Source organism: Aptenodytes patagonicus, chromosome 14 (genome assembly GCF_965638725.1).
Source record: "Aptenodytes patagonicus chromosome 14, bAptPat1.pri.cur, whole genome shotgun sequence".
NCBI classification, from domain to species: domain Eukaryota; kingdom Metazoa; phylum Chordata; class Aves; order Sphenisciformes; family Spheniscidae; genus Aptenodytes; species Aptenodytes patagonicus.
Window position 1 is genome coordinate 11945416 of NC_134962.1, and position 25655 is coordinate 11971070.

At 59.0% G+C, this 25655-nt stretch overlaps 1 protein-coding gene across 1 annotated transcript; it reads right to left on the bottom strand.

The window, feature by feature from the left end:
• Nucleotides 1-12665: 12665 nt before the first annotated feature.
• LOC143166848 (neuritin-like) lies at nucleotides 12666-17802 on the bottom strand. The gene is made up of 3 exons (XM_076351646.1): nucleotides 17760-17802; nucleotides 17088-17235; nucleotides 12666-12893 (listed from the first exon to the last, which is right to left on the bottom strand). Exons 1-3 carry the CDS (start codon nucleotides 17800-17802, stop codon nucleotides 12668-12670), a joined length of 417 nt encoding a protein of 138 aa, XP_076207761.1. The 3' UTR covers nucleotides 12666-12667.
• Between the last annotated feature and the right edge of the window lie 7853 nt (nucleotides 17803-25655).

The window sequence follows — 25655 nt, forward strand, 5'->3', positions numbered from 1 at the left end:
TGAGTCACCACCCCTGGAAATATTTAAAAGACGATGAGGCGCTTAGGGAAATGGTTTAGTGGGCATGGTGGTGTTGGGTCGATGGCTGGACTCGATCTTAGAGGTCTCTTCCAACCTTAATGATTCTGTGATACTGGCCCTGGGCATCTCTCACAGCCCTGTCTTGTCCTCAGCACTGTGCTGCATATCTCTCGGTGCCTTCGAGCTGAGGCTGTAGGACCTCACCAGGGTGCTCGCTGCCAGCCACGCTTCCCCCCGCTCTAGCAGCCTGTCCCACGTCACTCTCTCGGTGTGCTTCCCCGCCGCCGTCCCCTGCTCGCCGTACCGAGATGACTGTGAGCAGCACTTTGCCAAGCCAGGGAAGTCGTTTTCACCCAGCAGGGCTTCACCACAAAACAGAGGCAGAGCGCGTGCCTTAAATGTCAGGGGCTGGAGGAGGCGGTTTTGGCTCTGCTCCTTCTCCCACCTCCCCTGTGGGTGAGCAGGACCCAGGGGGGTCTCGGCACCCCGGGCTGCCGGCACAGCCGCGGGGCTGAGGCCACGCCGGGATGCCCCGTGCTTGTGCAGCACCAGCTCCATGGGCAATTTCCCAGGACCACCCTCTGTCTCACCGGATCCCCGCATGGCAGCGCCGGTGGGGTCACCTTGGGGAGGGGTGCAGCCCACCGGTCCCTGTGTCTCCCCCAGCCACCTCTGGCCCCAGACCCTCTTCCCACACCACGGGCTCGGTTTCCCAGGGCGCGGGGCTGCAGCGCGTACCTGGGTGGGCTCCCCGCCTCCTCTCCTGTGGCTGCTTCGAAAAGCGACGGGGAGAGTGGCAGCGCGTGTGCGAGCAGCTTCCCATGCCGCCCCGCGGGGTGACCTTCTCCACTGGTGCTCAGTGCCTGCGGCGCGGCGTAGCGCAGCGCAGGAGACGGGGCGAGCTCCTGCACCCTCCGGCTCAGCCCAGCGAGGAGGCAGGGGCTGCACCGTCCCCTTGCCCAGGTGGGAAGGGTCTGGCCATGCTGGTGAGGGGCCCCAGGGGTGGGGCAGGGTGCAGGGAGCACACGGCTCAGCTCCTTGCTCACCGAGTTGGGAGGCGATGGCGTGTCTGTCCTGCGGGAGGGAATAACGTGTGTTTGGGGAATGCCCGGAGCTCAGCAGGCCCGTGCCAGGGGCGAGCTGGGGGGAGAGGCAATGCCACCGCATCTGCAGCGGGCTTGGGCGTGTGGCTTTACACCGATTTGAGTGCCCAGGGTGGCTGTCCCGGCTCCAGGCTTCGCCAGGGCCAGGGATGCAAAGCTCCCGTTCCACGGGGAAGGGATCTCCAGGCTCCCTGGATCCTGCACCCCTGGACCTCACAGCATCGCATCCCCTCGGGACTCTCTGCCAGCACCCACGGCTCCCCACACCCCGCACACCACATCCAGGTGTCACCGAAAATCAGGAATAAAACTCCTTAGCACTGGGTGTATTAAAGAGCAGGCATTACTTTATTCGGCCGGGTGCACGGGGGATCTCTCCTCCTAGCATGCACGCTGTCTGTTGCATCAACTGTCCCTTATAGGGTTCTGCGATATACATATTCATACTAATTTCTTGGAAAAGTCATGCATATTCATTATACTTCTCGGAACTAATTATAATGTCTGCATAGTCCTTCACACATGCGTTATGAGTCCTCAGGAGCATCTTCAGGTGTCTTAGGTGGTCTCTGGAGGTCTCTTGTGGTCTCTTGTGGTCTTTGCAGGAGGTGAACTTTTCTTGAACCTTTGGGCCCTTCTCCTTATGAGGTCACAAATTGGCTCAGCACTGCCACTTCCCACAGTTTTGGTTGTCCTCGTCCAGTTTCTGCTAGTACTTCTCTGTCTCTCACGATGTGCTCGTTAGCTGTGGCCTTGTACAACTATTCCCCCCTTTGAGACTTCCAAGATTCTTTTCCTGGGAGTCCCACAACTCATGTTCACAGTAATACGTGTTCTGTTTTGTTAACCAAAAGAACACACCTCAGGCCAACTAAAGGGGATAACTTTCCAAGGAAAGCCTGTCCCTCCTGTCATGATTTGTGAACAAATCCAACAAATCCGTCCTATTCACCGCTTTTGCAAAGCTTAGCTTTAAATTCCCGTAGGTATTTTCATGTCCCACCCCATCGATAATAGCGGCCCCTTTTAATACACCAAACTCTAGAACATACAACAGAAAAAGGATCATTGTCTCTTTGCCAGTTTTACCCGCAAACCTTCTGTCGATTTTGTTTTCCACTGAGGTTCACTAGGTTCTGGAGCCGGTTTTATCCGAGTGAAATGCACCCATGAATTTATTTGGTCCACCTTTACCGCTGTGTGGGTAGTCAGAAGAACTTGCAAAGGTCCTTTCCATTTCTCTTGGAGTGGTTCATCTCCCCAGGTTCGGACGTATGCCCAATCTCCTGGATGACAGGGATGTGCCTGGACGTCCAAAGTTATTGGAGAAGCAAAAACAATAAATCGATGTAAAGATGAAAGTATTCTCCCCAGAGATATTACATACTCCTTTAAATCACGATTTCCTTTGATTTGGCTTTCCCCTGGAATGATAGTAACTTGATAAGGTCTCCCATAGAGGATCTCGTACGGGCTCACCTTTTCCTTGGAATTTGGCTGAATTCTGACTCTCAATAAGGCTAGGGGAAGAGCCTGCGACCATTTAAGTGATGTTTCCTGACAAAGTTTACTCATTTGTCTTTTTAGACTCTGATTCATTCTCTCAACTTTCCCACTGGATTGTGGCCCCCATGGAGTATGGAAATCCCATCTGATTCCCAGTATTTTAGACAAGTTCTGTACGACTTCTGCTATAAAACGTGGTCCTCTATCTGATGACATCCCAAAGGGAACCCCAAATCGGGGTATTCTTTCTTTTAACAATACCTTAGCAACTTCCAACTAGCTTTGTCGGTGTGACAGGGAAATGCTTCAGGCCACCCAGAAAACGTATCAATTAGGAGCAGCAAATACCGGTATCCTTCTTGTCGAGGTAGCTCAGCAAAATCTACCTGCCAGCAGTCTCCAGGACTGTTTCCCTTTTTGAGAACTCCTGGGGGGGGTCTTTTATAGGAATGTGGATTATTTTGTAAGCGGATTTCACACTTACCCACTACGCTCTTAACAATTCCTGTCATCCTTACACTAAGTACCTGATCTTTCAAGGCATTTACGAGGGCTTCTGCACCCCAGTGTGTTGCTTTATGTTTGTCTTCTGCCAGCTGCCTCATTACTGCCTGGGGTACTATTACTTGTCTATCTGGTGTTATCCACCACCCTTCAGGGTTTAGGTGGGCTTCTAATAGTTCGGCCAATTGGTTATCTTGGTTCTGATATTCCGGGGTTACATTTGGAAGGTTCACATACCTCGACGGAGCAACAATCAGGATGCTTTCCTCTGCTGTCTCTTTTGCTACTTAATCCGCTAATCGATTCCCTGTATTGGTTGATGTTTGTCCAGACTGATGAGCTTTGCAATGCGTTATGGCTACTTCTATTGGTAGCTGAACACTGCCTAACGGTTGTTTAATTATATCCCCATACGTGACAGGAGATCCCTGTGCAGACAGCAGTCCTCTCTCTTTCCATATAGCTCCATGAGCGTGTACTACCCCAAATGCATCTTTGGAATCAGTCCATACGTTGACTCTTTTATCCTTAGATAGTTCTAAGGCTCTTTGGAGTGCCACTAACTCTGCCTTTTGAGCAGATGTGTTCCCAGGTAGCGGACGAGCTTCCACAACTTCAGCCCGAGTTACGACTGCGTCACCAGCCCGAGTTACGACTGCGTCACCAGCCACTCTTTTCCCTTTGCACATAAAACTGCTTCCACCTGTGAGCAGTTCCCAGTCGGGATTCTCTATTGGGGTGTCTTTCAAATCTTCCCGGCTTGGATAAACTTGCTCAATGGTTTGTAGACAGTCGTGTGATATTTCTCCTCCTGCTGATGGCTCAAGAAACATAGCAGGGTTGAGAGCAGTCGTCGTTTTCAATTCAACGTCTTCTTGCTCCAAAAGCACCACCTGGTATTTCAGCATCCTACTTGGAGACAGCCAGTGACTGCCTTTTTGTTCTAGAACAGCTATAACCATGTGGGGTACGTAAACAGTCATTCTTTGTCCCAGAGTTAGTTTTCGGGCTTCTTGGATTGGTAATACCGTGGCTGCTGCTACTGCTCTGAGACAGGCCGGCCATCCCTTACCTGGAAGTTGTGTTTTTCGGCCCGTACTCGGACTTTCCCATTCAAATGCGAACAACGCCTGACTTCCTGCCTCTAGAGGCACGCAGAAGAAAGCAGCCTTTCAATCTAAGGCTGTGAACCACTCACCATTCTCCTTGATCGTATTCAATGACGTACATGGGTTGGCTACAACGGGGTGTATATCCTGCACTATTTGATTCATAGCCCTAAGATCTTGTACCAGCCTGTATTCGTCTGAATGAGGTTTCTTTACTGGCAAAATAGGGCTATTAGAGGCTGATGGACATTCTACTAGCAATCCATATTGTCTAAAGTTATTAATCAATTTTTCCAATCCCCTTCTCACTTCCAATTTTAAAGGATATTGGTTTTGCCTTACCGGTCTGGCGTTAGGTTTTAGCGGTATTCTTACTGGTTCCGCTGCTCGTGATTTCCCTGGGATTTCAGTGGCCCAAACCAGCGGAGTAACGGCATTCTCTACCGCTTCCGGAATCCCTCCTTCCGCCTCGGGTTGCTGTAACATAAAAACCTGGGCTTCCAGGGCTTTACTTTCTGGAATATGGACTTGTACTCGCCCATTTTCAAAAGTTATTTGTGCGTTCAGTTTACTCAGGACAGCCCTTCCTCATAACGGCATTGGGCATTCAGGCACGTATAAGAATTGATGCGTCAACCATCGCTTGCCTATTTTAAATTTTAATGGCTGGGAAAACGGCCTGTTTCCCCCTTTCCCTGTGGCACCAACTACATTTACGGTAGCTTGACCAAAACTCCCTTTACAAGTATTTAAAACAGAGTATGCTGCTCCAGTGTCTACTAAAAAATCCGTCCTCTCATTCCCCAGCGTCAGGGTGACCAGGGGCTCAGCTGGGGATGACTCCCCCGGTCCTCCTCATGCCTCATCTAGAGTCAACAGCTCTACAGCCTGATCAGGGGTAATCCCATTAACTCTCCTCCTTCGCGGACAATTTCGTTTCCAGTGTCCCTTTTCCCTGCAAATAGCACATTGATCCCTACCCAGAGGACGGCTCTGAAGTCTGTTTCCTCCATCGCCTCCCCGATAACCTTACTTCTCGCAATCCTTGTTCTGCTAGTGCAGCAATCGGCTTCCTTTCCCGATTCCTCTCAACGACCTTCAATCAACTACTGAAAACGGAACTTTAACAGTAACCGGCCCGTTCGTTAGTTCCAACCGCTTGCCGGAGAGGTGCTTGAAGTGCCTCCCCCCTTTCCGCATCACGATGTTCCAGTCCCCTCCTAGTTCTCCCGGCTACGGGGCTGAAATCCCCTCCTTCATCTCTCCTCGACTCAGCTCCCCGCCTCATCCCTGATCTCTCCTGCCTTTGCGACTCCCGCCTCCTTTGCCCTGGGGCCACCAGCAAATCTACATCCTCCTCCTCCTCCGATTTTCCATACTGAACACAACGCTTTCCAATACTACAGGCAGGACAACGTCTCTTTGCTTTCTTTCCTTGATCCTTCTCTAAAGTCAGAACCAGAGGGTCCTTTGGCTCTGAGCAACAATCTTTCTGCCATTCCGGTCCATTTCGCAATGGAAAGAACAACTCTACGCAGGGCACTTCCTTCCACTTCCCTTCACGACGAAGGGAAATAACATTAACTGTAATATCGTATTCTACTCCAAAGTCCCATCCTTTGGCCATTTTTCTTGATCTTCCAAAATATACAGTGGCCACCAATGATTACAATATTCAATCCATTGCTTTCTTGTGAGGGTGTCACTCTCAACATCCTTCCAGTGTTTTAATAAACAGCCCAGAGGTGACTTTTTCAAAATTCTCCCTTCTAAGCATTGCCCAGAACCCACGATACAACCATTACAGACAACAATTAACAATATCAGACACGTTCACACACTCACAACAACACACATCCGCGGATATACTCACAACACTCACACTTTCCCACGGCTGGCACTTACGTGCAAACAAGCCTTCCCTTTAACAGGTTTCCCTTTTAGTCCCTCACAGACTGGTTCCCTTAGAAGTAATGCCTTATAATCCCAGGGGATTTTGCATTGAACTCACCGGATCAGGGGATCGGAGGATCTCCCCCCAAAAAAAAACTTCGGTGGCGCCGGAGTCCTCTCGATCCCGAGAATCCGCCGAGTGTCAGATGCGGTGTCCCATCTGGGTTGCCAAATTGTCACGGAAAATCGGGAATAAAACTCCTTAGGACTGGGTGTATTAAAGAGCAGGCATTACTTTATTCGGCCGGGTGCACGGGGGATCTCTCCTCCTAGCATGCACGCTGTCTGTTGCATCAACTGTCCCTTATAGGGTTCTGCGATATACATATTCATAATAATTGCTTGGAAAAGTCATGCATTTTCATTATATTTCTCAGAACTAATTATAATGTCTGCATAGTCCTTCACACATGCGTTATGAGTCCTCAGGAGCATCTTCAGGTGTCTTAGGTGGTCTCTGGAGGTCTCTTGTGGTCTCTTGTGGTCCTTGCAGGAGGTGAGCTTTTCTTGAACCTCTGGGCCCTTCTCCTTATGTGGTCACAAATTGGCTCAGCACTGCCATTTCCCACAGTTTTGGTTGTCCTCGTCCAGTTTCTGCTAGTACTTCTCTGTCTCTCACGATGTGCTCGTTAGCTGTGGCCGTGTATGTTTGACGCACGCTTGATGAGTCCAGCATTTTATCTTACAACTATTTACAACACAGGGACCCTGCACCCACGGGCCCCGTGGCACATCTTCACCAGCACCCTCTCCCAAAAGCCCCCCGCACCCTCAGCCCCGCAGCCTGCGCTGCCCACTCGGCGTGTCACCCCGCGTGGGGAACAGGGGCCGGGGCCGCTGCCAGCAGCAGGAATCCGGGCAGGGCAAGGGTTGCTTCGCTTCGGGATTAGTCTCTTGCCATGGCACAGGGTAGAGCAATGCAGGACGTGAAGCAAAGCCCTCAGCCTGGGCACGTTCAGAGCCTTGGACATCAGCAACTACAGCTACAAAACTCCGTCCCCTGATCCTGGCACCAGCCGTTCCCCAGGCTGTCATGGCCTTCAGGGGATTAGTTGGCATATTGCACCTTTACGGCCTGATCCTGGCTCTTGCCCCACGAGTCCCTTTTCCTGTCCTCCAGCAGGCAGGGAACCCAGAAGGTTTCCTGGCTGCTTTGATGGCATCACTGCAGGGGTCAGGCGCGTCAGAGCTCACTCTTTGCTGGTGACAGCTTTGCTGTTGGGGACACCACTCTCCAGCAGCCCATGAACCCCGCTGGTGCCCCGTGCCGTGACCTCCATAAGTGGGACCCCCTCTGTGCACAGGTACCCCCTGCCCCCGGGGCGGCCGTGCCAGCACCCCCAGCCGCCTCCAGCCCCGGGAACCCAGAGCAAGTGGAAACCGCACCGCTGCAAACGCTGCGTGTGCCCAAAGCAAATGCAAAGAGAGCTTGGGTCTGAACAAACATAAATAAATATCTTTATATACATAAAAAAAACTCCACAGAACATCCTACAAATCTTCTTCCTGAGGAAACCCCGCTGCCGAGCCGCCAAGCCCCGCACCTCCGTCAGCCCTGGAAGAAAAAAAGCAAGCGGCATGGCCCTTTGGCTAACGAGCAGTGCCTCGCCGAGCAGAGCTGGGGGTTCCCGAGCCGGCTCAGCGGCAGCAGCTGCTTCGGGTTGGGGTTCGTCCTGATGGGCATTACATTTGCCACAGCCCTGGGACACGCTGCGGAGAGCAGGACTCTGCCACCAGCGCTAAGCCCCGGCTGGGCTTAGGGTTAGGCTTGGCTTGCCCGGCCCTAGGAAATCGCTCCCTTCCCAGAGCGGACGGGTGCTCAGGGCAGTGCGGTGGTGGTGGTTGTGCCGCCAGGATGAGGGGACCGACCAGGCGCCGTAGCCCTGCAGCGGGGCCCACCAGCCCCAGCCCCAGCCCGGCAGCAGGCAACCCACCGGGACTGCAGGCAGTGGATGGGGAGCACGTACCTGTCCTGCTGCTGGTGGGTCTATCTCCATCTCCATCTCCATCTCTACCTCCATCTCTACCTCCATCGCCACCTCCAACTCCACTTCCAGCTCCACCTCCATCGCCACCTCACCATCCACCTTCATCTCCACATCCACACAGCTGGCAGCAGCCTCCCCAGCCCCCAGCATGAGCAGGCATATCCTAAGCCGAAAGCCAAGCAGAAAAGGGCATGGTCCTTCCCTGGCCAGCCCAGCGCACCTGTGGGCCGGGGGTCTCGGCACCCCTGCCCCCTCTCGCTGCCTGGGGAGAGCCGTGGGGCGATGGGGCCCCCGGGCACATCCCCAGCAGGAGTTGGCTGGAGGCCGGGGGGCTCCTTCGCCACCAGCACCCACCACCACTGACGGGCCAGCGCCTGCAGCCGGAGGATCCTGCGCTTCGCGTGCTTCAGCAGCTTGGGTGACGGCAAGCTCTTGTGGACCTGAAGGAGCAGAGAGGGCAGGGGTGAGCGGCCCTGCTCCCTGCCCCGCGGGGCCCCGGGGACAGAGCCCGGCACCGCCGTGCGGAGACACCGGCCCCCTGCCTGCCTCGGCACCCAGAAGCTTCTTACTCTGCGCAGGCGGCTTTGCGGCTCCAGGCGGCTCCCCAGGCAGGGCTGAGCTCCCATGGCTCCAGCCTGGAAAGGGGCAGAGGAGGCACCGGCTCAGGCTCCGGGCAGGACCCAGCTGCTCCCGGCAAGCATCCCTCCGGCACGAGCACAGGGCGCTCCGGGCTCCCCCGGGGACGTGTTCCCCCCGGGCAGGGATGCTCCATTTCAGCAGGGGATGAGCAGCCCAGAAGGGCTTCTCCCAGCCCGTGGCCTTGCAGGGTGGGTGGGTGGGTGGAGAGCGCGAGCCAAGCTCCCGGCCCCCCCAGCTCCCCAGAGCGGGGTCCCCACCCCGAGCCCTCCTGGTGGTGCCTGCTCCAGCCTGCCCGGGCAGTGGGAGGGTGCCCACCTCCGTGGAGCAGGGCCGTACCTCTGGCAGCACAAGCGTCCTCTTCCTCTGGGCCTTCATGACGCCAGAGGTGGCAGCACTGAGACGGGGACCAAGGTGCTGGGAGCAAGCGAGAAGGGCTGGGTCAGGCGTCCGAGGCACCGGGAGCAGGGGAGAAGGGCTGCGTCGGGAGCAGGGGAGAAGGGCTGTGTTGTGCTCGTTGCCGGGCACTGGCAGCTGCAGCTGGAACACGGGCCAGGACCCGTGTTCACACCTCTGTGGGGGATGGGGACGACCCTGGAGTGGGGGGGCAGCTTCATGGGGAACGCTGGGGAATTTCTGTGTTCTCCCTCGAGGTGAATTAAACACACTTTTTTGCTTCAATAGAAAGTAAAACGAACGAACGCTGCGTTGGGCAGCGTCCTGCCGCCATCAGCGGTTCTTCAAGGAGTCTGCAGAGATGCATCACGAGCAGATCCCTTATATCCACTCAGCCCAGCACCGATCCCTGAGCGGTTGCATGGGGCACCTCAGCCCAGCCGCGGGTCCAGCCCCCAGCCCAGCTCTGCTGCCCAAAGGTGCCCCCTGAGAGCTCCCAGCCCAGGACGGCTGCAGTGCAATGCTGGGGCTGCTTCTGCTCTCGTCCCCAAGGCAAACTCCGCTCCCTTGCAGGGAGCCCTGCTGGCTCTGGCATCCCTGCTGCCAGACAGCTCAACCCCTTCTGCAGCTGGGCCGTCTTGCCCTCCATGCCAGCTCATTCCCCGGTCACAAATTCCCACTGCCGAACGGTTACAATCTGAATTTCCCCTTCCGGGATCAGCCCAGGAGGGTGACACAGCTGGAGGCTCACTGTGAGTGGGGTTCCCCCTCCTGAGCCCAGCACCCTGCCCTGCAGCCCTGAGGGGGCAGCTCCGGGCTTCCCCTTCTCCTGAGCTCCCGGCACCCCCCTGCGCCTGGCCGGGCCCGGGGAAGGGGGCAGCCGAGGACACTGGCGTGGGCAGAGGGGACCTGCCAGCCCGCCAGCCACTCCCCACCACCTCGTCTCGGCGGCAGCGCAGGTGCACGGAGCAGGCCCAAGCTGCAGAAGGGCCAGGGCGTAGGGCCAGCTCCGTGGGGCGAGGACCATCTCCTTTGCTCTTTCCTTGTCCCAGGAACAGCCAGCGAGTCGACCCGAGCACTGCTCACGTCCTCCAGTTTGGATACGGCCACGAGGGGTGGAATTCATCCCTGTCCCACCTCTGGATGCAGGTGGCGGTAGGACACGGCTGCGCTGCCACCTGCTCCAGCTGGGCACGTCATGGGGTGATCCCGTGCGAGGACCTGCACCCAATGCGCACTGAAGGCTGCCGAGGAAAGGACAAGATGTGCTGCCGTCAGCATGTGCTGAGGACTCCCCGGGCTAAGCGTGAGCTAAAAAAGCTCAGGATGCTTGAAACCAGGCACCCCCCTGTGTGTGTGTGTGCATGCGTGCCTCTGTCCCTGCCGGCGTTTGCCTACTGAAAGGTCCCTCTCCCTCTCCACCTGCCCCGGCTCCCCCTGCCACCTCTCGCACTGGGATGTGGCCCCGGTGACTCACGCCAGCGGCCGATGGCTCTCGGGGCGGTGGGAGGAAAGGCCAGCGAGTGCATTTGCCGCAGAGGCGGGGGTGGGGGGAGCGCTGCCAGCTGCGTCCCTGGGGAACCGTCCCTGGGAGCCAGCCACCCCGCTCCCACCAGCGGGATCCCTGGGGAATGGGGGTGGAGGATGTTCCCAATGGCAGCACCTTCCTGCTGCTCTCGGAGAGGAGGAAAACCAAGCTGGCCCTGCTGCAGGGCTAACAGGCTGGCAAGAAGCAGCGTGGCAGAAGTGAGCGGTTGTCCCTACATTGCGTGGTGGGTCAGCACCTCCTCTCCTCCTCCGTGGTGCTTCTGGCCCTGGGCATCTCTCACAGCCCTGTCTTGTCCTCAGCACCGTGCTGCATATCTCTTGGCCCCTTCGAGCTGAGGCTGTAGGACCTCACCAGGGTGCTCGCTGCCAGCCACGCTTCTCCCCGCTCTAGCAGCCTGTCCCACGTCACTCTCTTGGTGTGCTTCCCCGCCGCCGTCCCCTGCTCACCGTACCGAGACGACTGTGAGCAGCACTTTGCCAAGCCAGGGAAGTCGTTTTCACCCAGCAGGGCTTCACCACAAAACAGAGGCAGAGCGTGTGCCTTAAATGTCAGGGGCTGGAGGAGGCAGTTTTGGCTCTGCTCCTTCTCCCACCTCCCCTGTGGGTGATCAGGACCCAGGGGGGTCTTGGCACCCCAGCCTGCCGGCACAGCCGCGGGGCTGAGGCCACGCCGGGATGCCCCGTGCTTGTGCAGCACCAGCTCCGTGGGCAATTTCCCAGGGCCACCCTCTGTCTCACCGGATCCCCGCATGGCAGCGCCGGTGGGGTCACCTTGGGGAGGGGTGCAGCCCACCGGTCCCTGTGTCCCCCCCAGCCACCTCTGGCCCCAGACCCTCTTCCCACACCACGGGCTCCGTTTCCCAGGGCGCGGGGCTGCAGCGCGTACCTGGGCGGGCTCCCCCCCTCCTCTCCTGCGGCTCCTTCGAAAGGCGGTGGGGAGAGCGGCAGCGCGTGTGCGAGCAGCTTCCCATGCCGCCCCGCGGGGTGACCTTCTCCACCGGTGCTCAGTGCCTGCGGCGCGGCGCAGCGCAGGAGACGGTGTGAGCTCCCGCACCCTCCGGCTCAGCCCAGCGAGGAGGCAAGGGCTGCACCGTCCCCTTGCCCAGGTGGGAAGGGTCTGGCCATGCTGGTGAGGGGCCCCAGGGGTGGGGCAGGGTGCAGGGAGCACACGGCTCAGCTCCTTGCTCACCGAGTTGGGAGGCGATGGCGTGTCTGTCCTGCGGGAGGGAATAATGTGTGTTTGGGGAACGCCCGGAGCTCAGCAGGCCCGTGCCAGGGGCGAGCTGGGGGGAGAGGCGATGCCACCGCATCTGCAGCGGGCTTGGGCGTGTGGCTTTGCACCGATTTGAGTGCCCAGGGTGGCTGTCCCGGCTCCAGGCTTCGCCAGGGCCAGGGATGCAAAGCTCCCGTTCCGCGGGGAAGGGATCTCTCTCTTCAGAGACCCCTGGAGACAAGCAGGGAGGTAGCAGACCCCATTCGAGGGCTGATTCTGCACAGCCAGGTGGGTGCTGCAGAGCGGGGCCATGGCACAGCCCTGCTCAGGGCTGGCTCACCCTGCCTTTCCCTTAAAGCCACCTGAGTTTTAAAGCGGATGGAGGGAAAAAAGCATGACTATGGCAGAAAAAAGCATCCCGCGTGGCAGGGCTCCAGCACTCACCCTCGCTGCGTTTGTAGCCCCTGTGGCAGTGAAAAGAGCCATCGGGGTTTCCCCGGCGTGAGCTGAGGTGAGGACTCCCTGGCTCAGCCCCGTGCTGAGCTCTTCCACGTCTCACAGGCGCAGGATGGAGCCAAGTGTTTGCTGAGCACCGCACAGTGTATTCCTCAAAGGTTTGGAAAAATGATCAGAAAGATGCCACGACACACGCTGCCACCACCTTTGTTGCAATACTTACAGAGCTGCAGTTTATAAGCTCAGCCAAGTGACGACGAGGGGGATGCCGAGGACGGAAACGTTGGGAACGTGGATCCAGGCAAAGCTTTGGGCCGTGCTGGGGCTGCAGAGGTCCAACAAGCTGCCTGGAAATTTGATTGTTCGAGACTCCCGTCTCAGCAGCTCCCAGACAGCCACTGCTTCCTTCTGGCACTCCCAGAGCGCTGCCAGGGCACACCTGTGAAATTCATCCCAGTACCTGCAGCCAGGGGAGACACAGCACCATCGGTCCCTTTGCAGTAGCACAGCGCCCGAGGAGCCGGGCAGAGCCTTGCTGCCCCGAGCCCGCCCTCCGGGCAGCGACAACCTTGGTATTTTGCCATTCCCTCCATCGCCTCCCAGAGCATCTTGGCTAAAACTCCAAACCTCAAAACACACTGGAATTATTTAATACGTTCCCCCCACACACCCTCTGCAAGTCAATCAGATCCATTGTTTTCCATCAACAAATGTTTCCCTTGGGCACCGAGCACCCCGAGTATCTAAACCGGGCTGCGAACAAAGGCCCAGCGCGTTTCATTCACAGCTTCCTCCAAGCTGACTCAAGGGCAAAACGCGAGCACAAAGCAAGGAGAAGGACAACGTCTCCCACAGACCATCGCAGCTTTAGAGCCAAGGTGCGGGCAGGGGCGGGAGGAGTTCTTCACTGTGTTCTCATTAGACACATCTCCATTTATCTGCTGGGTATTACCCTGCGCGAGTAGAAGCCGGTCAGTGCAAAGAGGCTCTTGGGGAGCACCAGGGACAAACAACAAGACAGGCAAAGGTAACCCGCGGTCCTGCAGGACTAAACCGGGAGCTGCTCGCTGAAGACCCCCTTGGCTGCCTCCCCTGAGCACGGCAACTTGGGGTTTGGGTTTTTTTTTTCAGATCCAGAGCTAGAACCAGGCAGGGAAAAACCCTGGCAGAAACGGGGCTGAAAACCACAGCTCCCGAGAAGACTCTCCCAGGAGAGGGGCACAGTGGGCACCAGCCCACCGGTCCGGCACGCTGGGGCCAGCGCCACGTGGGATGACCCCGCGCTGCATTCATCCAGAGCGGTATCCAGCCTGCCAAGGCTTTATCCCCTCCCTGAGCTCCTTCCTTACCTCTGGTGAAGCAGCACGGTGGCTCTGAAGAAGCTGCTTTTGAGCTGTTTCCAACCAGCCCCCTGCCCACAGGTGTCAGGCTGAGCAGGGAGGGGTGGGCTCCAGCTGTCCAGGGGTGAGGACAGCAGGTACCAAGCTGGGCCATGTCCCCCCGCATGGTGTGGGGAGGACCAGAACGGGCACCCCGCCCGATTTTTGCTTTTTGGCTGCCGAGTGTAGGAGGATTGGACTCCCTACCGGACTCCCCAACGGCTGCTGTAAGTGCTGCTCTGTGACGGGGAGGGCACCCACGGCCTGGCAGGTTGCTGCATGCACACTAGCGTGTCCGTAAGTCCCAACACAGCTGAAGTCACGGGCGAGGGCTCTGCTTTGTAGGTACAAACCCACAAAATAAAACAGCAGGAGCCCAAAAGGCTCAGCAAATGCCACGGGCCATCCTCTCCTCTGGAAGCGGTTCCTCTCCAAAACACAAACTTCCCCAAGGGACAGGTAAGGCTCTATGCCACGCTTGCCACTAACCTTCCCCCCCGCCCCCATGACTTCTTTCAAAGAGAGTTTCTTTTACCTGAAAAGAGCTTTGCAAAAGCATTTCATCTGGCAGCTGCTTTGGAGCAACGCGTGTCCTGGCACCTGACGCTGGGGCAAGGCAGGGACCAGCCCCCCAGGGGCAGCACCCCCCTGGGTCCCAGCCGGCTCCCCGGCCTCTGCCAGCCCACAGCACCTAATGACTCGCACCCCAAGGCACCCTCCTGCCCTCCCCTCCACCTCAGGTTTGCTGTCCCACGGTAGCTGGGGCTGGGCACCACCTCCAGGCAGTAATTGAGCTGCAAGCTGGGGACTGCCTAGAGGACAGGAGCAATTGCTTTGCCACCTTCCCCGTGCCCGCCGCGACACCAGGCACACGGGCCACCCCTGGGGAAGGAGAAGCAGCCCAGCCGGCCAAGCAGGGACCCTGCGCATGGGGAGGGGGGGGCTTGGCTTTCTCCAAGCGCCCTGTGCTCGAGACGACACCTTGTACAGACACGTGGACCTGAGCACTCTACTTACTTGATTTCCCTACCAAGGCTTACGTCAGAATGCCAGCTGTGAGGGAGTTCATTAAACCGAGTCACTGTGGCAGAATAAGTGTCCCCAGATAACGAGAAAAGCTGGTGCCAACCAGGGAACCTCCTGCGCTCACTCCCGAGCTGCAGCAGCAGAAGGCAGCTCTGCCAGGTGAGGGTTAAACCTGGCCCGTGTCTTCGGGCAAAGGACAGCTGGGGGAAGGCTGAGGGGGATGACAGCTCCTGCCTGGTTCTGCTTTCAGCCGGGATGGAAATTCCCAATCCTTCACCCTGCACAGCCTCCATCTGCTCAGCCAGGCAGGCCGGCTCTGGGGCAGCACTGCGCACGCAGGGCCAAGACGCCACCAGCCCCATGCCGGCTCCCAGCTCCGCATCCATCCCTCACCTGCGCTCCTGGAGAGGGGACCGCGGCACCAGGAAAGCACATGGCAGCGGAGAAGGCTGAGGGTTAAAGACCAATAATTCAGAAATATTTCCTGGCAGGAAGCTGGGACATCATCACCTTCTTCCTCCAGCCATGGCAAGCCCGGCTAGCCGTGCACCGGGACCGGCAGGAGAAGATGGCATATCCCTGAACGTGCCGAGCCCCAGAGCCTGTGAAGAAACCTCATCTCACACATTTCATGTGAGTTTCAGCAGAGGAATCACTCCTCCAGCAGTCAACCACAGCACGCGCTGGGCTGCGTGCTCGGTTTTTTTCTCTAATACCAAGAAGCCCCATGTTCAAAAAAGTATATATTACAGCCCAAGGCAGAGCCGTTCCCGTCTCAACTCAGCCTTCAGCCACATCCCAGGGAGGATTTTCATCCTGAGCTAGGCTGTCCCCTGGAAAAGGCAGAAAAAAGGGCAAGTCACAGCCAACCTCCCATCGCCAGGTTTGCTGGCAGGGGAATGCACGGACAAAACAAAGAGATAATTGGTTTTTTTTTAAATGGGGGCTAGTCAGTTTTCTGTTCTCCCTGAGCAGGAGAGTTTTGTTGAAGTGTTTTCAACTTCTGGCAACAACCAAAGTTCGATATTTCGGCTGGGGCAGGCGGGAGGACTAGGGACCCTCCGCTTGCCTCGGCATCAGCACCAGCATCTCGTCCCAGCTTGCTCAGAGCCCAACCTGCCTGCACCAATGGCGACTGCCCCGTCCCGCGCTGCCCCCTGCCCTGCCGCAGCCCCCACAGATGCCAGCCAGCTGTGCTGGCACCACCGAGCAGGTCCCAGAGCCTCCACCCCACCACTGAGGGCGATGCCTTCCCCTCCCAGCCCGCGGGGTGGTTTTCAGCAGCTTGGAAAGCCTGACCCGCAGGGCACGCAGCCCTCCGCCTTGCCCTAGCAGGTTTCCACCCCCCCAAGGCACGCGAGTTGTCCCTTAATTGCTGCCTGCGCTTCCTCATAACTCCTTTTCACTCCCCACAACTCGCTGCTGGGGACACAGAGCTGCCTCCATTTATCTCCACAAACATTTTATTTCCACCTTTCCCTTGCTCCCCCTCGCTGCTTCTGCTGGTTTGCTTCTTAAGCAGACCTTTCCCCAAACCCGCCCAGCACCACCCCTCGCTCCCCAACTCTTTTACTATTATTTCAGTCCTGCTAAAGTTAACCTCCTCCCAAAACCCTGATCTCGGCCCACTTGCTACACACTCACGAAAACCAGGGGTGGGGCAAAGTCAAGCCAGAAGGATGAAGAGTCTCAGCAGGGACGGACGGAGGGACGGAGTGAGGGAGGGAGGGAGGGAGAAGGCTCGGTTTGGGCAGCAGGATCTAACTCGAGGCCGGTTGCAGGTTGCCCCCTGCAGCGCTGGACCTTGGGACAGCCCGGGCACATAGAAGTCCCCGTCTGAAACCCAGGTGTCCAGGGGAGCCTTTCCCAGGGGACAAAGGGGGTCGGGTCCTGCCAGCGGGCGTGCAGGGGGTCGCAGGAAGAGTCCTGGGGCTGGAGCTATTGCTAAGGGCCGGGGATGCAAACTCTGGCTGGAGCCGCGTGGCAGATGGACGGACGGATGGATGGATGCAGGGAGTTCACTGGGTCTGTCTGAAATTGGAGCAAGGTGGGGAGCACGTGTGCGTTGGCACATACCGGCGGGATCCAGGAGGGCAGGAGAAGAGTTCAGACAGCAGCACAGGGGCAATGCCAAAAAGCCACACTGGCCGTGCACCACAGATACCCCACCACCACCCCACCCCCCTCATCTGGGGACCGGCCCCACAGGGTGGGACATGCAGGGGGTCCTGGTGCGAGGCCGTACTCACCCACAGACTCGGTGCAACCCCTGCAGCTCGATGCCGGCCACCTCCTCGTCCGTGGCCATGTTTTCCCCCAGCTTGAGGACGCAGTCCGAGAAGCCTTGGTAAACGTTGGCACAGGCGGTGCCCGATGCCAGCAGCCCGGCCAGGTGCCCTGCCAGCCGCCGAGGGGGTCGGCGTGAGCACCCAGACCTTTGCGTGGTGACCAGCCCTGGGCCGCCACAGTGCCGGTGCCACCCAGGCAGGGCGAGCTCCCCCTTCCACGCAGGACGCACACGAACCACGCGCTGTCCCTCGCCTATGCCCAGCCCTGCCTGCATTTGCAGAGAGCCTGAAAGAGCCGCTCTGCCAGGGCAGGGAGCCGATGCGGGGGCAGTCGGGGCGCCCCGCTCCCAGCCTGCCCTGGCTGCTCACCCGCGCCCAGCACCAGCAGCACCAGCAGCCCCGGCCCGGGGGGGAGGGCAGCCACAGGCGGGGGTGCACGGCCAGCTCAGCACCGGCAGCCAGGACCCACCGGGGAGAGACGCACGGCACCGACCCACGGAGCAGGGAAGGGACGCCGCGTCGCCCCCCGCCTCCACACCCCAGGCGCCACCTGGAAACCGGCCGCTCCCCAGCCCGGGCACCCCAATCCCCGCCCGGGCACCCCCACCCCGACCCCCGCACGGGCAGCCTTACCCAGGGCGAGGAGCAGCGCGGCCGTGCCCCGCCGCTGCCCCATCCCGCCGCCGGCTCCGCCCGGGCTCGGCCTCGGGCTCCGGCTCCAGCCCGGCGACGGCTGCGGCGGCTGCCGGTGCCCGCACCGCTGCCCGCACCCCCATGGCCGGCAGCGCTCCCCGCCCGCTCCCGCCCGCCTCCGCGGGGAGGGCGCCCGGCCCCGGCCGCCGCTAATGAGCGGCTTTGGCCGCGGCTAATTAAGGAGGGGGCTGGGCCGCGGCTAACGAGCGCCCGAGGGCAGCCCCGTGCCCGTAGCCCGCAGCCCCGGCCCCTGCCCCCCGCAGCCCCGGCCCCAGCGCGCCCCGCGCCTCCCTGGATCCTGCACCCCTGGACCTCGCAGCATCGCATCCCCTCGGGACGCTCGGCCAGCACCCACGGCTCCCCGCACACCACATCCAGGGACCCTGCACCCACGGGCCCCGTGGCACATCTTCACCAGCACCCTCTCCCAAAAGCCCCCCGCACCCTCAGCCCCGCAGCCTGCGCTGCCCACTCGGCGTGTCACCCCGCGTGGGGAACAGGGGCCGGGGCCGCTGCCAGCAGCAGGAATCCGGGCAGGGCAAGGATTGCTTCGCTTCGGGATTAGTCTCTTGCCATGGCACAGGGTAGAGCAACGCAGGACGTGAAGCAAAGCCCTCAGCCTGGGCAGGTTCAGAGCCCTGGACATCAGCAACTACAGCTACAAAACACAGGACCCCCTCTGTGCACAGGTACCCCCTGCCCCCGGGGCGGCCGTGCCAGCACCCCCAGCCGCCTCCAGCCCCGGGAACCCAGAGCAAGTGGAAACCGCAACGCTGCAAACGCTGCGTGTGCCCAAAGCAAATGCAAAGAGAGCTTGGGTCTGAACAAACATAAATAAATATCTTTCTGTACAGAAAAACAAATCCATAGAACATCCTACAAATCTTCTTCTTGAGGAAACCCCGCTGCCGAGCCGCCAAGCCCCGCATCTCCGTCAGCCCTGGAAGAAAAAAAGCAAGCGGCATGGCCCTTTGGCTAACGAGCAGTGCCTCGCCGAGCAGAGCTGGGGGTTCCCGAGCCGGCTCAGCGGCAGCAGCTGCTTCGGGTTGGGGTTCGTCCTGATGGGCATTACATTTGCCACAGCCCTGGGACACGCTGCGGAGAGCAGGACTCTGCCACCAGCGCTAAGCCCCGGCTGGGCTTAGGGTTAGGCTTGGCTTGCCCGGCCCTAGGAAATCGCTCCCTTCCCAGAGCGGACGGGTGCTCAGGGCAGTGCGGTGGTGGTGGTTGTGCCGCCAGGATGAGGGGACCGACCGGGCGCCGTAGCCCTGCAGCGGGGCCCACCAGCCCCAGCCCCAGCCCGGCAGCAGGCAACCCACCGGGACTGCAGGCAGTGGATGGGGAGCACGTACCTGTCCTGCTGCTGGTGGGTCTATCTCCATCTCCATCTCAACCTCCATCTCTACCTCCATCGCCACCTCCAACTCCACTTTCAGCTCCACCTCCATCGCCACCTCACCATCCACCTTCATCTCCACATCCATGCAGCTGGCAGCAGCCTCCCCAGCCCCCAGCATGAGCAGGCATATCCTAAGCCGAAAGCCAAGCAGAAAAGGGCATTGGTCCTTCCCTGGCCAGCCGAGCGCACCTGTGGGCCGGGGGTCTCGGCACCCCTGCCCCCTCTCGCTGCCTGGGGAGAGCCGTGGGGCGATGGGGCCCCTGGGCACATCCCCAGCAGGAGTTGGCTGGAGGCCGGGGGGCTCCTTCGCCACCAGCACCCACCACCACTGACGGGCCAGCGCCTGCAGCCGGAGGATCCTGCGCTTCGCGTGCTTCAGCAGCTTGGGCGACGGCAAGCTCTTGTGGACCTGAAGGAGCAGAGAGGGCAGGGGTGAGCGGCCCTGCTCCCTGCCCCGCGGGGCCCCGGGGACAGAGCCCGGCACCGCCGTGCGGAGACACCGGCCCCCTGCCTGCCTCGGCACCCAGAAGCTTCTTACTCTGCGCAGGCGGCTTTGCGGCTCCAGGCGGCTCCCCAGGCAGGGCTGAGCTCCCATGGCTCCAGCCTGGAAAGGGGCAGAGGAGGCACCGGCTCAGGCTCCGGGCAGGACCCAGCTGCTCCCGGCAAGCATCCCTCCGGCACGAGCACAGGGCGCTCCGGGCTCCCCCGGGGACGTGTTCCCCCCGGGCAGGGATGCTCCATTTCAGCAGGGGATGAGCAGCCCAGAAGGGCTTCTCCCAGCCCGTGGCCTTGCAGGGTGGGTGGGTGGGTGGAGAGCGCGAGCCAAGCTCCCGGCCCCCCCAGCTCCCCAGAGCGGGGTCCCCACCCCGAGCCCTCCTGGTGGTGCCTGCTCCAGCCTGCCCGGGCAGTGGGAGGGTGCCCACCTCCGTGGAGCAGGGCCGTACCTCTGGCAGCACAAGCGTCCTCTTCCTCTGGGCCTTCATGACGCCAGAGGTGGCAGCACTGAGACGGGGACCAAGGTGCTGGGAGCAAGCGAGAAGGGCTGGGTCAGGCGTCCGAGGCACCGGGAGCAGGGGAGAAGGGCTGCGTCGGGAGCAGGGGAGAAGGGCTGTGTTGTGCTCGTTGCCGGGCACTGGCAGCTGCAGCTGGAACACGGGCCAGGACCCGTGTTCACACCTCTGTGGGGGATGGGGACGACCCTGGAGTGGGGGGGCAGCTTCATGGGGAACGCTGGGGAATTTCTGTGTTCTCCCTCGACGTGAATTAAACACACTTTTTTGCTTCAATAGAAAGTAAAATGAACGAACGCTGCGTTGGGCAGCGTCCTGCCGCCATCAGCGGTTCTTCAAGGAGTCTGCAGAGATGCATCACGAGCAGATCCCTTATATCCACTCAGCCCGGCACCGATCCCTGAGCGGTTGCATGGGGCACCTCAGCCCAGCCGCGGGTCCAGCCCCCAGCCCAGCTCTGCTGCCCAAAGGTGCCCCCTGAGAGCTCCCAGCCCAGGACGGCTGCAGTGCAATGCTGTGGCTCTTTCTGCTCTCGTCCCCAAGGCAAACTCCGCTCCCTTGCAGGGAGCCCTGCTGGCTCTGGCATCCCTGCTGCCAGACAGCTCAACCCCTTCTGCAGCTGGGCCGTCTTGCCCTCCATGCCAGCTCATTCCCCGGTCACAAATTCCCACTGCTGAACAGTTACAATCTGAATTTCCCCTTCCGGGATCAGCCCGGGAGGGTGACACAGCTGGAGGCTCACTGTGAGTGGGGTTCCCCCTCCTGAGCCCAGCACCCTGCCCTGCAGCCCTGAGGGGGCAGCTCCGGGCTTCCCCTTCTCCTGAGCTCCCGGCACCCCCCTGCGCCTGGCCGGGCCCGGGGAAGGGGGCAGCCGAGGACACTGGCGTGGGCAGAGGGGACCTGCCAGCCCGCCAGCCACTCCCCACCACCTCGTCTCGGCGGCAGCGCAGGTGCACGGAGGAGGCCCAAGCTGCAGAAGGGCCAGGGCGTAGGGCCAGCTCCGTGGGGCGAGGACCATCTCCTTTGCTCTTTCCTTGTCCCAGGAACAGCCAGCGAGTCGACCCGAGCACTGCTCACGTCCTCCAGTTTGGATACGGCCACGAGGGGTGGAATTCATCCCTGTCCCACCTCTGGATGCAGGTGGCGGTAGGACACGGCTGCGCTGCCACCTGCTCCAGCTGGGCACGTCATGGGGTGATCCCGTGCGAGGACCTGCACCCAATGCGCACTGAAGGCTGCCGAGGAAAGGACAAGATGTGCTGCCGTCAGCATGTGCTGAGGACTCCCCGGGTTAAGCGTGAGCTAAAAAAGCTCTGTGTGTGTGTGCGTGTGTGTGTGTGTGTGCGTGTGTGTGTGTGCGCACACACTTGCTGCACGCAGCAGCACCCCCCCTCTGTCCCTGCCGGCATTTGCCTACTGAAAGGTCCCTCTCCCTCTCCACCTGCCCCGGCTCCCCCTGCCACCTCTCGCACTGGGATGTGGCCCCGGTGACTCACGCCAGCGGCCAACGGCTCTCGGGGCGGTGGGAGGAAAGGCCAGCGAGTGCATTTGCCGCAGAGGCGGGGGTGGGGTGAGCGCTGCCAGCTGCGTCCCTGGGGAACCGTCCCTGGGAGCCAGCCACCCCGCTCCCACCAGCGGGATCCCCGGGGAAGGGGGGTGGAGGATGTTCCCAATGGCAGCACCTTCCTGCTGCTCTCGGAGAGGAGGAAAACCAAGCTGGCCCTGCTGCAGGGCTAACAGGCTGGCAAGAAGCAGCGTGGCAGAAGTGAGCGGTTGTCCCTACATTGCGTGGTGGGTCAGCACCTCCTCTCCTCCTCCGTGGTGCTTCTGGCCCTGGGCATCTCTCACAGCCCTGTCTTGTCCTCAGCACCGTGCTGCATATCTCTCGGCCCCTTCGAGCTGAGGCTGTAGGACCTCACCAGGGTGCTCGCTGCCAGCCACGCTTCCCCCCGCTCTAGCAGCCTGTCCCACGTCACTCTCTCGGTGTGCTTCCCCGCCGCCGTCCCCTGCTCGCCGTACTGAGACGACTGTGAGCAGCACTTTGCCAAGCCAGGGAAGTCGTTTTCACCCAGCAGGGCTTCACCACAAAACAGAGGCAGAGCGTGTGCCTTAAATGTCAGGGGTTGGAGGAGGCGGTTTTGGCTCTGCTCCTTCTCCCACCTCCCCTGTGGGTGAGCAGGACCCAGGGGGGTCTCGGCACCCCGGGCTGCCGGCACAGCCGCGGGGCTGAGGCCACGCCGGGATGCCCCGTGCTTGTGCAGCACCAGCTCCATTGGCAATTTCCTAGGGCCACCCTCTGTCTCACCGGATCCCCGCATGGCAGCGCCGGTGGGGTCACCTTGGGGAGGGCTGCAGCCCACCGGTCCCTGTGTCCCCCCCAGCCACCTCTGGCCCCAGACCCTCTTCCCACACCACGGGCTTGGTTTCCCAGGGCGTGGGGCTGCAGCGCGTACCTGGGCGGGCTCCCCCCCTCCTCTCCTGCGGCTGCTTCGAAAAGCGATGGGGAGAGCGGCAGCGCGTGTGCGAGCAGCTTCCCATGCCGCCCCGCGGGGTGACCTTCTCCACCGGTGCTCAGTGCCTGCGGCGCGGCGCAGCGCAGGAGACGGGGCGAGCTCCCAAACCCTCCGGCTCAGCCCAGCGAGGAGGCAAGGGCTGCACCGTCCCCTTGCCTAGGTGGGAAGGGTCTGGCCATGCTGGTGAGGGGCCCCAGGGGTGGGGCAGGGTGCAGGGAGCACACGGCTCAGCTCCTTGCTCACCGAGTTGGGAGGCGATGGCGTGTCTGTCCTGCGGGAGGGAATAACGTGTGTTTGGGGAACGCCCGGAGCTCAGCAGGCCCGTGCCAGGGGCGAGCTGGGGGGAGAGGCGATGCCACCGCATCTGCAGCGGGCTTGGGCGTGTGGCTTTGCACCGATTTGAGTGCCCAGGGTGGCTCTCCCGGCTCCAGGCTTCGCCAGGGCCAGGGATGCAAAGCTCCCGTTCCGCGGGGAAGGGATCTCCAGGCTCCCTGGATCCTGCACCCCTGGACCTCACAGCATCGCATCCCCTCGGGACTCTCTGCCAGCACCCACGGCTCCCCATACCCCACACACCACATCCAGGTGTCACCGAAAATCGGGAATAAAACTCCTTAGCACTGGGTGTATTAAAGAGCAGGCATTACTTTATTCGGCCGGGTGCACAGGGGATCTCTCCTCCTAGCATGTACGCTGTCTGTTGCATCAACTGTCCCTTATAGGGTTCTGCGATACACATATTCATAATAATTTCTTGGAAAAGTCATGCATATTCATTATATTTCTCAGAACTAATTATAATGTCTGCATAGTCCTTCACACATGCGTTATGAGTCCTCAGGAGCATCTTCAGGTGTCTTAGGTGGTCTCTGGAGGTCTCTCGTGGTCTCTTGTGGTCCTTGCAGGAGGTGAGCTTTTCTTGAACCTCTGGGCCCTTCTCCTTATATGGTCACAAATTGGCTCAGCACTGCCACTTCCCACAGTTTTGGTTGTCCTTGTCCAGTTTCTGCTAGTACTTATCTGTCTCTCACAATGTGCTCGTTAGCTGTGGCCTTGTACAACAATTCCCCCCTTTGAGACTTCCAAGATTCTTTTCCTGGGAGTCTCACAACTCATGTTCACAGTAATACGTGTTCTGTTTTGTTAACCAAAAGAACACACCTCAGGCCAACTGAAGGGGATAACTTTCCAAGGAAAGCCTGTCCCTCCTGTCATGATTTGTGAACAAATCCAACAAATCCGTCCTATTCACCGCTTTTGCAAAGCTTAGCTTTAAATTCTCGTAGGTATTTTCATGTCCCACCCCATCGATAATAGCGGCCCCTTTTAATACACCAAACTCTAGAACGTACAACAGAAAAAGGATCATTGTCTCTTTGCCAGTTTTACCCGCAAACCTTCTGTCGATTTTGTTTTCCACTGAGGTTCACTAGGTTCTGGAGCCGGTTTTATCCGAGTGAAATGCACCCATGAATTTATTTGGTCCACCTTTACCGCTGTGTGGGTAGTCAGAAGAACTTGCAAAGGTCCTTTCCATTTCTCTTGGAGCGGTTCATCTCCCCAGGTTCGGACGTATGCCCAATCTCCTGGATGACAGGGATGTGCCTGGACGTCCAAAGTTATTGGAGAAGCGAAAACAATAAATTGATGTAAAGATGAAAGTATTCTCCCCAGAGATATTACATACTCCTTTAAATCATGATTTCCTTTGATTTGGCTTTCCCCTGGAATGATAGTAACTTGATAAGGTCTCCCATAGAGGATCTCGTACGGGCTCACCTTTTCCTTGGAATTTGGCTGAATTCTGACTCTCAATAAGGCTAGGGGAAGAGCCTGCGGCCATTTAAGTGATGTTTCCTGACAAAGTTTACTCATTTGTCTTTTTAGACTCTGATTCATTCTCTCAACTTTCCCACTGGATTGTGGCCCCCATGGAGTATGGAAATCCCATCTGATTCCCAGTATTTTAGACAAGTTCTGTACGACTTCTGCTATAAAACGTGGTCCTCTATCTGATGACATCCCAAAGGGAACCCCAAATCGGGGTATTCTTTCTTTTAACAATACCTTAGCAGCTTCCAACTAGCTTTGTCGGTGCGACAGGGAAATGCTTCAGGCCACCCAGAAAACGTATCAATTAGGAGCAGCAAATACCGGTATCCTTCTTGTCGAGGTAGCTCAGCAAAATCTACCTGCCAGCAGTCTCCAGGACTGTTTCCCTTTTTGAGAACTCCTGGGGGGGGTCTTTTATAGGAATGTGGATTATTTTGTAAGCGGATTTCACACTTACCCACTACGCTCTTAACAATTCCTGTCATCCTTACACTAAGTACCTGATCTTTCAAGGCATTTACGAGGGCTTCTGCACCCCAGTGTGTTGCTTTATGTTTGTCTTCTGCCAGCTGCCTCATTACTGCCTGGGGTACTATTACTTGTCTATCTGGTGTTATCCACCACCCTTCAGGGTTTAGGTGGGCTTCTAATAGTTCGGCCAATTGGTTATCTTGGTTCTGATATTCCGGGGTTACATTTGGAAGGTTCACATACCTCGACGGAGCAACAATCAGGATGCTTTCCTCTGCTGTCTCTTTTGCTACTTAATCCGCTAATCGATTCCCTGTATTGGTTGATGTTTGTCCAGACTGATGAGCTTTGCAATGCATTATGGCTACTTCTATTGGTAGCTGAACACTGCCTAACGGTTGTTTAATTATATCCCCATACGTGACAGGAGATCCCTGTGCAGACAGCAGTCCTCTCTCTTTCCATATAGCTCCATGAGCGTGTACTACCCCAAATGCATCTTTGGAATCAGTCCATATGTTGACTCTTTTATCCTTAGATAGTTCTAAGGCTCTTTGGAGTGCCACTAACTCTGCCTTTTGAGCAGATGTGTTCCCAGGTAGCGGACGAG

Excerpts from the sequence above, each read along its gene's own strand:
- LOC143166848 (XM_076351646.1), bottom strand. The coding sequence starts at position 17,802 with ATGGGGCAGCGGCGGGGCACGGCCGCGCTGCTCCTCGCCCTGG. Across the intron at positions 17,236-17,759 it reads CGCGCTGCTCCTCGCCCTGG|GGCACCTGGCCGGGCTGCTG; the intron begins GTAAGGCTGCCC and ends GGCGGCTGGCAG. Across the intron at positions 12,894-17,087 it reads GGGTTGCACCGAGTCTGTGG|GTACTGGGATGAATTTCACA; the intron begins GTGAGTACGGCC and ends CCCTGGCTGCAG.